The sequence below is a fragment of the Anarhichas minor genome, unplaced genomic scaffold (assembly GCF_050575085.1).
Source record: "Anarhichas minor isolate MPS153535 unplaced genomic scaffold, ASM5057508v1 ptg000058l, whole genome shotgun sequence".
Lineage (NCBI taxonomy): Eukaryota > Metazoa > Chordata > Actinopteri > Perciformes > Anarhichadidae > Anarhichas > Anarhichas minor.
In genome coordinates, this window is record NW_027466504.1 from 11,041,893 (window position 1) to 11,054,862 (window position 12,970).

General features: G+C 46.3%; 1 protein-coding gene across 1 annotated transcript; it reads right to left on the bottom strand.

Annotated features, from left to right (window-relative positions):
- Nucleotides 1-112: 112 nt before the first annotated feature.
- Nucleotides 113-12,849, bottom strand: tarbp1 (TAR (HIV-1) RNA binding protein 1). The gene is made up of 29 exons (XM_076077165.1): nt 11,836-12,849; nt 11,649-11,746; nt 11,482-11,548; nt 10,948-11,102; nt 10,788-10,840; nt 10,566-10,663; nt 10,334-10,469; nt 10,149-10,245; nt 9,694-9,783; nt 9,434-9,581; nt 9,079-9,345; nt 8,563-8,660; nt 8,314-8,472; nt 8,010-8,230; nt 7,689-7,932; nt 7,327-7,515; nt 7,021-7,211; nt 6,861-6,932; nt 6,618-6,738; nt 6,119-6,229; nt 5,868-6,017; nt 5,685-5,771; nt 5,386-5,591; nt 5,211-5,292; nt 4,943-5,114; nt 4,645-4,830; nt 3,871-3,995; nt 3,088-3,224; nt 113-790 (listed from the first exon to the last, which is right to left on the bottom strand). The coding sequence occupies exons 1-29, from the start codon at nt 12,767-12,769 to the stop codon at nt 589-591; spliced, it is 4,896 nt and encodes a 1,631-aa protein (XP_075933280.1). The 5' UTR covers nt 12,770-12,849; the 3' UTR covers nt 113-588.
- Nucleotides 12,850-12,970: the final 121 nt, after the last annotated feature.

Consider the following 12,970-nt stretch of genomic DNA (forward strand, 5'->3'; position numbering starts at 1 on the left):
AGGAGGAGGACGCACGAGCACCTACTGAACCGTATTTAACCCCCTCTGTGCCTCCTTGGTTGATGCAATCTCCAACCACAATAAATGAAAAATCACATGGACATGAAATGGATAACAATGTCAAAGTATTATTTATTCAACTTTATCAAAAAAAAGAGCTATTTAAAATCACAACCTGCAATGAAAACACAAAAGTAGCAGTTCTGCATTATGTATGATAGTTTCCTGGGTATGGACGTTATAGTCCGGTCCTGGTGCCATGAGGAACACGCTAATTGCTCATATAAACAAGGTACTTCCCCTTCAAAGGGGAACATTTCCTTTAATGCCTCTGCTCTGCCAACACAGCGAGATTGCCTCCATTAATATAACAGCATGCCCGGTGGAATATTTACATGTAATAACCAGAGTCCATCTCTATTCATGACTCTCATTAAGGCACAAGAGCAGCACTAAAAAACAATAAAAGCAGACAGAACATGACAATCGTTTAAGCCGTGGCATTAACTGTGTGGCATTAACTGTATGGCGTGTGGTCATGTCTGCCCCCCCCCCAGTCTCTCAGCAAGTGGGGTAAACATCTGGAGTTCAAATGTCACATCCATTGTGCTGCACTGCTGGTTTCCTTCCTTCAGCCGAGCCAGAGGTGAGATGTTGCCGTGTGTACTCCCAAATCAGCAGGGCAGCGCTCACGTGCACGTTGAGTGAGCGGGTGACCCCTTGTTGAGGGATCTCCACACACACATCAAACATCTGAAGTAGATTGGCAGGAATGCCTTCTCGTTCATTGCTGTCAGAAGGAAAAGAGAAAACCAACAAACTGTAGAGTGGGACAGAAAAACAGGAACACTTTGCATCTAGTTTACAAATGAGTTTTTCATGTTCGGTGCCACAAAGTTTGTAATGAAGCCACAAAGAGCCGAGTTATTTGGTGCTGATTTATAGATATCTTTTAAGGAATAATTAAAGAGTTTGGAATATATGATTAGTTTATTTCTTGCAGATATTTGCATGAAGAGATAATTATAAGATAGAAGATGTTAATTAGTGAGCTTTGGAGGTGCTGGTGGGTCTATTTTGTTATATGTAGTTTAGTCTTTATGCTAAGCTAAGGGGCTGTTGGCTCTAGCTACATATTTATTCTACAGACAAGAGAGTGGTATTGATCTTTTCATCCTATACAAAAAATAAGCGTATTTTCCAAAATATTAAATTATTCCTTTAAATTTGATTTTTGTAAGAGAGGAAAGATAATTCACAGGGACACAAAACCAAACCCACTGGAATGTAGACTAACCTCAAAAGAGAGATTTTATGAGCACTTCTGTGTCATGAAAGTAAATTACTTACAATGGAATGTGCATCCTGTCGGCAATACGGCAACATTGACTTCTTCATATCTGATATAAAACATCCGGCCGTCTGTTCCCTCAGTTTAACCCTAATGTGTCACATCTTTACCACAATCCACAATGTTTTTTTGTGCCTGGATGTTTTTTTATTTCAGCTTTCATGAGGCCTAACAATGTTATCCAGTTGATTTCATTTAGGAAACCTTAGCTGGAGCAGTCAACTTAATCCTTGATCATTTTCACAACTCATGAGCTCAAGTCCAAGAGCCATTCAAACTGTAACCGGCTGAGTATATACTGCGACCCAGCAATACGGTGCCATGCAAAGCAAACATTAAGAGGTAATGAGTTTGGGGAGTCCACACAGTAAGAAAGCCGGATTTGATGAGCTACATTTATAGTGAGTGCAACTGGGTGAGATAATAGCGGCCTGTTGGGAGATTAGAGCTGGTCATGCTGTGCTGGGGGGGGGGGAGAGAACAGCTGTGAGAGCACTCGAGATTCAGCTCACACGCGGGCTGTTTAAGTCAACAGCGCTACTCACACCTCTGTGACTGAACAGGACACCTACACAGACGTGATCAATATTAACCCCTCCCTTCGCTGCCAGGCCAGCTGCACGGCTGCAGTGCACATTTAGCGAGGAGAGTGAATCATGCCGCTTATAATTACAGTCGTGTTCACTTCTGAGTGGCTACAAATGGTTCAATGTCCCAACTGATGAAAGCCACAGGGAAGCATCCCGACTCAAACTACACTAGATGGGGGTGAAGGTTTTTCTGCTGCTTTCATCACTCTGCTTGTCTTGGTTTGTGTCATTTATGTCCTGTGTTCTCCTCCTCAGGGAGAACCAATTACAGTCCAGCATGCCCCGACAGGTACACCATGGAGAGGAGAGGCGCAGGCCCCGCAGGGAAACACTCTCAACCGGTGACATAACATTAAATAGCTTCGTCAGCTCACACCTTTATCTGAGTGAAAGTCACAAAGGGCATGGGAAGACAGAGGCTTCCATGTATCTAAGCTGATTTAACTGATTGGGAGTAGGTTCTCGCATTGATGAAAACATTTTCACAGCTTGTACACGACCCAGTCTCTCTGTTCCCATGTGGTACGAGACTGTAATCCTTCACCTGGAGGACGATAGGCTAAGGGGGGGACACCAGAAACCAGAAATGGTGGAAGGTGGGGTTATTATCTTTCCGCTTATCCAGGCTTAGCAGGGTATTCCAGACCTCCTTCTCCCCAGCAACGTCTTCCAGCTCTTCCTGTGGAACTCCAAAGCGTTCCCCTGGTCAGACGAGATATATAATCCCTCCAGCATGTTCTGGGTCTACCCCGAGGCCTCTTACCAGTTGGACGTGCCTGGAAAACCTCTAAAAGGAAGCGCCCAGGAGGCCTCCTCATCAGATGCCCGAACCACCTTAAATGGTCCCTCTCAGAAGATCTTTGCCTTCTGCCTCTGCTCCCTCTTCACTACAACAGTCCGGTACAACGCCCGCATCACTGATGACTCTACATCGAAACGCCTGTACATCTCATGCTCCATTTTACCCTCACTCGTGAACAAGACCTGGAGATACTTGAACATACCAGGAGCTATTGCCCCCATCAACACAGGTTCAATGGGGCGCACAGACCCTCCAACACGTTAAGGTGGCTATTCATTGGAGGGGCAACCCTCTTGTTAGCAACCCCAATCCTTAAAAAAAGCATACATGCTTCAGAAACATACCCCAAAAGTAACAGGGTCTTCTCAGGGAACTGGTAGTCCTGGAGGCTCCGACTGTTGGCCGTCTGCTCCACTCCAACGATACAGTACCCTTCACTCTTCTTTACCTGCAGGAAGTCACTCAGCTCCATTGGCTTCACCTGATGAACAGATACAGTTCAGAATCTTAGAGAATTTTCCATTTTAAACGATGATTCACAAAATCAAGATCAAGCAACGTCGTTTAAGCCCTTTTCAGCTTTGTGAAAATCTGCTACTCCAGCCTGTCACATTGTGACCTCATCAAAAGCAGATGTGAACGCAGAAGATGAACAGATTTGGATGACTAAAGATGTATGACTAAAGAAAGAGCTTGGGTGAAGCTCGAGTGGAGGTAGCATTTAGCATCTGCCACTTCTAAATGAGAAAAGGAGATTGTTCCCAAACATGCACCTCACAAAACGTTTCAAATTAACTAGAATTTTTCTAGATCACGACCAAGGCACACATCATCATAACTTAATTTAGTTATTGAAACCATAATGTCATATCGAAAAATATAGTTTCCTGGTAATTCAAGTTACCCATTCGAAAAACTACAGCTTACTGCTGCATTGGCTTCGGCATCCACCTGTTCTGTCCCCTGCGTGTTCTCAGCATTGATTTTGACTGAGATCATTTAAACCCTGAGCTTAGCCGGTCAGAATCACATATTCTCAGGTCACTAGCTCACTGGGGGAGAGCTTATAGACGGAGCAGACATCATGATCACTAGAGTGAAATGTGAGATTGTTTTATGCACTTTACCTCTAACAGAGGAAGCCACAGCTCAGACGAGACGCTCAGGGACTGAAAGTGTTTGTCACTGACGTGGCGGAGGCTATCGAGAACCAGAGCGCTGGCCCCGAAGATCTCACAGGTCCTGCACAGACCTGAAGCAACAACAAATAAAGAAATGAGTCTGAGATCTATCTACATAGGAACTGAAATATGAATTTCCACAATATGAACCTATGGTTGAAAAAAAAAAAAGGAAATACACTAAAAGTAGGAAGGGGACTTTATTTTTTACATAATCTGTGGCAGCGATGACTCAGCAGAAAATGGTACTAGTCGATCATCATGGGCAAAGACAGAAAAGGTACGTCTGTAATGGCAACTGAGAGGGCAATTTGAAGGAAAACATTTACAGAACGGCCAAGCTAATGGTCCTGCTTACATCATCCAGTATCAATATTGGTTTTGAAAATGTCTCTTTTCCTCTATAAACAAATTCTGATTGATTCAGCCCCTTATCGTCCGAGACAAAAGCAAAGGAGTACACTTGAAGAGAACATAAAATAGGAGTGTCTGTGATTAAAGCTGGGCATCCCCTGTCCTACCAGACATTACCTGATAAGAGGGCTCAAGTGATTGGTTTTAGCCGCAGCTGTGTTTGACCTCTTTGCCCAGATCGTCATTGTGAAACCAAACAAAAGCCTGTAATGTTCTTCACACTATTGCACAAATAACGGACATTTGACATCATGTCCCGAAGAAGAAGAAGTAAAGATGTAAGTGTAAAGAAGTGCTGCTCCTGACCTCCTAGATTGGTGGGCTTGTCGATAAGCGAGGCTACCACCAGCAAGGCACCGTGCAGCTTGCCCAGTCGAGCGGCCCTCTGTTGTGGAACCAGCTGAAGTTCAGGCTCCTGCTCCTGGATCCCCAGCCTCCAGGGAGTGATCTTCTTCTGCACCTCGGCCCAGCGTTCCTCCTTATTCTGCTCGCCTGGGAGATGCAACACCGCGGCCACTCAATCAGAGATGAGGTCAGGTTGTGGTATGTTGTATCAAGTAGTCCTGCAGCTTGTAAAAGGGGGGGGGGGGGGGGGCTACTATACCTTTGTCTTGCTGGATCCAGTCTCCAGGCTGGAGCCGGCTCAGGTCAGCAGCAGGATTTCTCAAAGGAAAAGATGGACTTTCAGAGAAACACAACAGTTTCTCAAACTTCCAGGGTGGAATCCACTCATCATCAGCCATCTCTGACAGACTGGGGAACGTATAGAATATGGTCTAGCAGAGCAAAACACAGACAGACAAGTTTGTTGTGACACTACGTTACTGTATTTTAGCTGGCTTAATTTGTTCAGCAGAAACATACGAGCAAACCTCAACACTGTAATCCCCGATAGGATGGAAGGCACCGAAGAAGAAGTGCTCCTGAATCCTCGCCCAGTTCTTGTTGGCATTTCTAAAAAGGTGAGAGAACAAATACATGCTCAAAGAAATACATTAACACACTACAGCATACTTTTTGTAACTGTTGTAGCTGTCCCACTCTCACCCGGTGTTCTGCATGGCCTCGGCCTGGTTCAGACAGGCCTTGATCACAGCGGACAGTCCTCCCAACCCACCGGCCCCTTCCTCTGCCTGGACCCCGGCCAAGCTCCACACCCTCTTCAGGGCCAGTAAGGCATACAGACGCACACTGAAGTTATGGTTGAAACACCACTGCAGGATGACGTCCAGCGCTTTACGCAAATGCGCATCCTTTAACACACAGGGGGAGAGATCTGAGCAGATATAGAGATGCGGTGCAAGGAGAATGTTGTGTGGGTGGAGGACAAACATCAAAGGCTTCACCTTGTCCTTCAGATTAGGAATGATGACATTGAAATGTACCAGGACTGACAAGAAGGTGCAGATGCTGGTCTTGGTCTTGTCATGATCCTGTGTAGAAACAAAAACAAAACAACAGAATAATGTAACGATTTCACTCATGATGCGGTGTTTTCTGGTTGGTAGGTGACCAGAGTGGGAGCTCACCCTGTTGAAGCAGGCCCAAAAGCTGTCAATGTGATGCGGGTAGCGGACGAGGATCAGAGTCATCATCCACTCGATCAGGTATTTGACCGAGGCCTGGTTGCTGCAGAATCCAGCTTCAAACACACAGTTCAGCACAGTGGCGACAAACTCCTGCACACAGGCGCGCACGCACAAACACACACACACACACAGTGTCAGTATCTGAGTGGTCATTTCCTGTGTGATTGTAAGTACGAGTGTAATTGTCTTACCGCTCTGAGTTTGGGCAGCATCAGCAGCAGTGTTTGCCACACTCTGTTTTTCACACGATGCTGCAGGGAGTTGCTATAGTAACGCACTTTTGACTTTGAGATGTCATTATCCTGGAGGGGCGGGGGTGAGGGAGATAATGGAAAATGGGGTTAAGCATTGTTAAATGAGCTGTAACTGATGTTCAACTTATTATCTTAATGAAAAAGTGCAATACGTGAACGTAGTATTACAGTTTGTTGGGGATCAGAAGGTTAGGAGAGAGGGTGAGATGATTTAAGGTCGCAATATGAAATGTCACGATCAACACATCTGGAAACTATTCTCAGATGAAAACAAAAATCAAGATACAAGAGACACAAATCCTTAAGACTGCTAACAGGGTGTTCTTGTTTGTTGACTTTCATTGGACATGTGTCATGATGATATAATCATTTAGGGAAAATTGGGAGAATATTAAGACTAATAAATAAGTACGTGACACTACCTAAGATAGCTTACCTTTTTTAACAGATCCATAACTAGTTCCTCCATCAGTCTTTCATGCTGCAGATTAGAGGAATCCAGGCGGCTGAGGAAAGCTAGTACACATGTGCGGGGCAGCTGGTCATCCCTGTTATCGCTGGAAAATACAGGTTTGAAGTGTGAAATCATTTGCACACCAAAAGAGACCTCTAGTGGCACTATGTTAAATCACAGCCATGAAGGAGAACACAGATTGCCTCGTGGAGAACTGCAGCTCACATTGTAACGGCAACATTGGCGGCACACGCTTCACCGAGTCGCTCCACATATGTTTGGATGTCCTGGATGAGCCTTTGAAAAAGAATAAATAGATTTTAAAAAGATTAAAAAGCCCAGAGAAACAATGTAACACATCTGAGAAAATGCAGTTTTGAGTTACCGCTGATCTCTCCTGAACACTGGTCCATAGACACATGCCTCAGTCAGTATGTTGATGTGGCTGAAAACACTCGAAAACACGGTGTGGTCGCTGCCTCGGTCTGTGGGCAGCCATGTCTGACAGCAGTGTTGAAGCAGCACGCCGAACACACCGCTCTTTGACTGAGACAGCTCCATCAACTCAGTGGCAATCTAAAAAAAAAAAAAACAATCGCATCACACATATACATGTATTAGATTATAGAAAATGTATTGCTGAAAGTGCACCACACTTCCTTTCCAAGTCAAGCAGCCGGATCTGAATCACCTGTTTCAAGGAGGCAAGAAGTGTCGGAGCAGAAGTGTCTGTCAGCTCGAGCAGTTTAGGGTGGAAGGCCATGGAGATGAAGCCTTTGAGGGCCGGCCAGAAGTCATGGGCGTTGGTGCTCAGCCCCTGCACCAGCTCCCAGCTCAGAGTCACAGCTTCCACACACATGGCCTCCTCATAAAGTAGTAACTGGGATCAAAACATCACCAAATCAGACACTTCATCAGAAACACACTTCACCTGATATTACCTTTATTACCTACGTCTTTGTAAGAAATTCTTTATTCTGTAACTGCAAGGAACTCCTTGTCATACCTCATTAGCATTGCTTAAATTTGACCGAAATTGAATCTGAGACTCACTTGTGGCAGCACTGTCTCCATAAAGGTGAGCACAGGCAGCACCAGGTCACTGGGCAGCAGAGCCAGGGCCTCCACAGCGCAGCTCAGAGCAGCCTTGAGAGTCTCTGCGTTGCTGGAAATCTCTACAGACTCAGGAATCCCAAAAGCCTTCATCAGGAAGCTCAGACAAACCCACTGGTCCCGCATATAGGTGGCGGCTATGCGTCCCCAGTCCTGCAGCGGGCGACCCTGCACTCCTGCATCACTGAAGAAAAGAATTATTATGTTTATTTATCACACATGTTAAGGCTTCCTGAGTACTCTAAGCAGACTTTCACTGACCTTGACCCGTCTACTGTTTGTGGTTTTTGCAGCCGTTTATTTAAGTTGCCCAGACTTTGGCAGGAAGACGACGCTAGATTGTAGAAGTAGTCATTCAGTGATTTCAAAGCAGAAATGGTCTCCGATTGCACGTCAAGCACTTGCTGCTCCACGAGACCACATACCATAGCCAGGGACGCCATAGCCACCGCTCTAACCACCTGGTTTGCCACAGAGTGGATCTGGCAATGGGAAAAATAATCTGTGTTACACAATCAAGCAACCGAACGGATTTATAATGACATTCCTGCCTGAGCTTTTGCACCTGCTGGTTTGGTTCTTGCAGAAGCTTGAGGCTGTACTTGATGAGTTTAGGGAAATAGGTCTGCTGGATTTGACTGTGGTGCTGTGGTGTAGAACCGTACAGGACCACCATCTGCCTCAGGACACTCAGATACAGTTCTGCCCGCTCCACATCAAACAGCTGGAAAGAGCACAACAGCACGTCAGCGCCAGCCACCGGGGCAACGTATGCCAACTGAAGTCACGGCGACTCGCTTGACTGGTCGTTTACCTCCTGCAGCTCCCCGAGCAGCCGCCGCGAGATGAACTCCTGGATTGGATCGATGTGTTTAAAAATGAGCCTCTCCATGGCAACCATCACGTTATCCACTGTGAAAAGCAGAGTGGGAAGAGTTGAATGTCACACACTCCCGAGCCACTTAATACATGAACCATGACAGGAAATACTACAAGCACACTGCTACAAGAAGACGTAAAGAAAAGTGAAGTTTTTACATATGCACAAGTGCTTAAAGTGGCCGAGATGTGTTCTTGTGGCATAATTATAATTGAACCATTTGACCATCAGAATTTCTGGAAGCTAGCTTCTGGACTAAATTATATGATGAAAGTCTTTTTACGAATTGATAGGAGGAAATTTACAAAGATAGTGTGAACATGAGTTGGGAGTAGAAGTATAACGATTTGTTCATCGCATGAATGCACCTCTACATCTACTGCAGCTCCTGCTTATGCTTGAGGGTGGACTTGTCTGCTGAAACAATGGATCAGCGTTGTCAATACAAACCTCGCTCCTCTCCAACACGCTCACAGCTTGGTGTTCCTCCGAGCTGGAACAGTCGGAGCACGAGCTGCAGGCTCTTGTCACTCTTACGCAGTGGCAGGTAGATATTGGTGCTGACTCTGCTCAGGGTGTCCAGCAGTGGAGACAGCAGTGACTCCAGAGCGGTACCGACCTTTGCCCCGGGTGGATTCCGCTCCATGTCCACACACAGAAGTATGGCCCTGGCCAACTTATCAGCCTCTCTGGAGTCAGGTAACCTCTCGCTGTGACCTAAAGAGCAGGGGAAACTTAACTGAAACCAACCTCTACACAGATAGAATCCTTCACTTAATCTACGACGGTCCCACTTCAGACTTACCTGCGCTCGCTGGGACTCGGAGATAAGTGTGCATCTCGCTTTGAACATAGCCTCTCACGGTTTCTTTCTTTGCGGCAGCACCAGTGCTATCTCCATCCATAATCCTGGGCTTGAAACTGCCCTCATTGTCCAACAGCCAGGCACACAACTGCAGCAATGTCACAAATAGGTAGGGTAGAAATTAGTCCATCATACAACTTCTCTAAAGTCTCATCTTAACACGGTCAAACGTTCCTTCAAATGTCTCCAACACATCGTACCTGATTCCAAATCTGCGTCCCTCTAGAAAGCGACTCGTCTGCAGGGAAATGCACCAGGAAACTAAAAACATCATCGAGGGTCACTGCGCTCTGAAATGAGATTTTTTTTTCAATTATGCAGTTCAATAACTTTAATGCTGTGTATGAAAGCTCAGGGGCTGGACAAAATAACAGAAACACCTCACAATGCAGCATAGAAGCCCTACGGTGAGTTAGTGTCGGAGGAATTAATTCAACTTGACATTTCTGATGCTGGAGTTCGTGGTTGTTATTACTGAGCACATTTCTGGAGGGGATCAGATGAAAGTATAACCACTGATCCGCTTTGCCGAAGCACTTTTCCTTTGTTCGTCACATGTTTTCATTATTTTTTCATTAGAAAAACACAATGATCATCATGCTGTCATATTATATAATAAGCTGTTCAAGCATCAAGTAAACTATGTATTTCCTACCACTTCTGTGAGACAGAGCGTGCTATTCAGCAAGAAGCACTGAGCGGCACCTCTCAGCAGGACCTGATGAGTGATCATGGTGCTGCGCAGCACCTCCCTGTAAAACAAAGCGGATAAGATGAGCGTCCGTATCAAGCATGACGAGCTACGACGCCGCCTGTGTACCTGGAACCGTGATGAGGTACCTGAGAGCCGTGAGCCCCTCCATCCCCAGCAGTGGAGCTGGAGGCAGTGTGGACAGAGCCTGGGAGAGGAAGAGGAGGGGCACCGCACACCAGTGCTTAGAGCACAGCTGCTGAATCATCTGCAGCAACATACGGCCTACAAAGCAAAAGAAATGGGCATTTTCATTTTGTATCCATGAGACGCGAGTCAGGGCTTTAACATTTATTCTCTGCAGCGTCTGATTTCCTGTACCTCTATGCTCCGACGGTAAACTGGTAAAGAAGGTGGTCATGAAGACTGGCAGTTTAGCCCCGAGCTCAGGACAATCTCCTACACTCTGCCCAACTGACCTATATGTGGGCAGAAGGAGGGTTCATGAGGCCTGGTGCAGAAACACATTTATAATACAATAATAACATAATTACACAGAAATCACTGCTTTTATTTATTATCTTGGTGTTTTGAAACCCTCACTTGTGAAAGAGCGAAGTCTCAGACAGAACATCCATAAAAGGGCCAACGATGAACTGAGGAGCAGAGTGACAGAAGAGGAAAGAATGCACTTTGAATGATTTCTGTGACATTACATTAATAAGTCTGAATCACACTGAACGGATTGTGTCCGAGCCTGTACCTGAGAAAAGGCCAACGCAAAGGCCGGCTGCTGGAGGACCTGCAGCTCGAGCAGGTGACACACTCCCTCCCTCATGAGGGATTTATTCTCACTGTGGAACATCCGCTGGTACACACACAGCAGCCAGGAGGGGTGGAAGAAGACTTGACCTGAAGCTGTGACACACACAGAGCACTGATAAAGAGAGCAGGTACAGACCACCAGGTGACACTTCACATAACTGTTTTTTTTTTCTATTAGGTTGCCTTTATATCGTTATTATAGTTTACAAGTGAATAAAAAAGGCTTTTGCCCTTCATTTATTTTCTCATTTATTGACTCATGTTTTTGTAAATCTCTCCATACAAGTGGTTGTGATAAGACTTCAAAAGTTTGTTTGTGAAATTGTCAGTAGTTGATGAAAATTGAATGTGATCAGTTCAGCACTTTGGGTTCATGGAGAACTAATGGGATGAACTGATCCAGTTTTTTTATCATAAAGTTTTAACAAACAAAACTAAAGTATTTCATTAGATTACCAAAGTCTAGCGTTACCTTGACTATCATTTACTGTTTGGATCAACGTGTCTATTCTGTTAAGAACTGGCCGGACGACATGAATCTGCAGAGGAAAACAAAACAGACGATCAGGATTACAAAACTGCATCATGATTCCCATCTTTGAACTGGTAGCAAAGCAACAGCCGTGTGGGGATTTCCACCTGGTTTTCCTCCAGGGTCTCCATCACCAGTGCGTAGTCCTCCCAGAACTCTCTCAGCAACTTACTCCTGTCAGGGGCCCATTTGAACAAGATGTCATCTGCAACAATTAATAAAAAATAAAAAAAAGTGAGAAAGCAAACAATACAACACCAGTGTTACAGTGTCAGCAACATCTGAGCATGTCACCTTCCTCTGATGGAGAGGGAGGACAGTCCAACCCCTCCTCCTCCGACAGGGCCACGCACATTTTCAGCAGGTACAACGCCCTCTTTCGTGACACGCTGTCTCTGTGAGTCAGTCCATCCTGAACCATCCTCCAGAACCGGACGGACAGACGAGGGTCGAGCTCACAGGAGGAGGATGATGATGGAAGGCTGCGAGGCTTCAGCAGGTGGTCCGACAGGGCGGTCAAACACAGCAGTGTCCGCTCCGCGACCACATGTGTGCGGTCAGCGGAGTGCCAGCTGCACATGTCCTCCAGGACCAGCCGGAGGACGCTCGTTAAACTCGCGCCGCTGCAGCAGTTCAGCACGGTTAAGAGAAGCCTGACGATGATTTTAGAGACCAATGCGTCGGGCAGTGTTTTGATGCAAGACAAGGCGGATGACAAGGTGATGAGCGTGAGCCGTTCGTCCGCTGCCAGAGAAGGTACGAGAGCAGCCAGGACTTCACTGGCGACCTCCACACTGAGTCGTCCTGGACCGGGCACCTCCTCCTCCTCCTCCGACTGCTGGAGCGACGGCAGGACAGACAGAGCTACTCGGCCCGGTACGGACTCGTCACACAGCGGGACACAGACACTCACGAGTCTGCAGGCAGCAGCGGTGCTCTCCCTGCAGCGCGTGCCTTTGCCGGCTTCTGCTGATATCCTGGAGAGAAGAGGTAGACACTGGGTCCAAACCACCGAGTCGATTTTATCCACAATAGATCTTCTTTTTGCTGCTGAAAGCGGAGTAGTGTCCGAGTCGGCCAGGATTGGTCCGAGTCCTCCGATGAAAGCTGTCAGCGCCTCCACTCGCTCCGTCGCTGGCCACGAGTCACTCGGCCAGGTCAGAGACTCGAACAGCAGGTCGTAGTCAGGAGAGCTGGACAAGACCGCGTTAATTAAAACGGAATACATTGTTAGGAGCGGCTACGCTGCAAGAAGCAAGCAAGCTAAGATACCCAGCAACCGACTCCTCTCGCGGCGTTCATGGCCAACACGTTTTTCCAAACGGAATGTAAACTTCCGCAAACGCAATCGCAAACTCTCGCGAGAAGTGGGAGTGAAAGTAAAGGAATAGCAGTGAAGTTGTTGTGCAAAGTGAAAAATTTTACATAT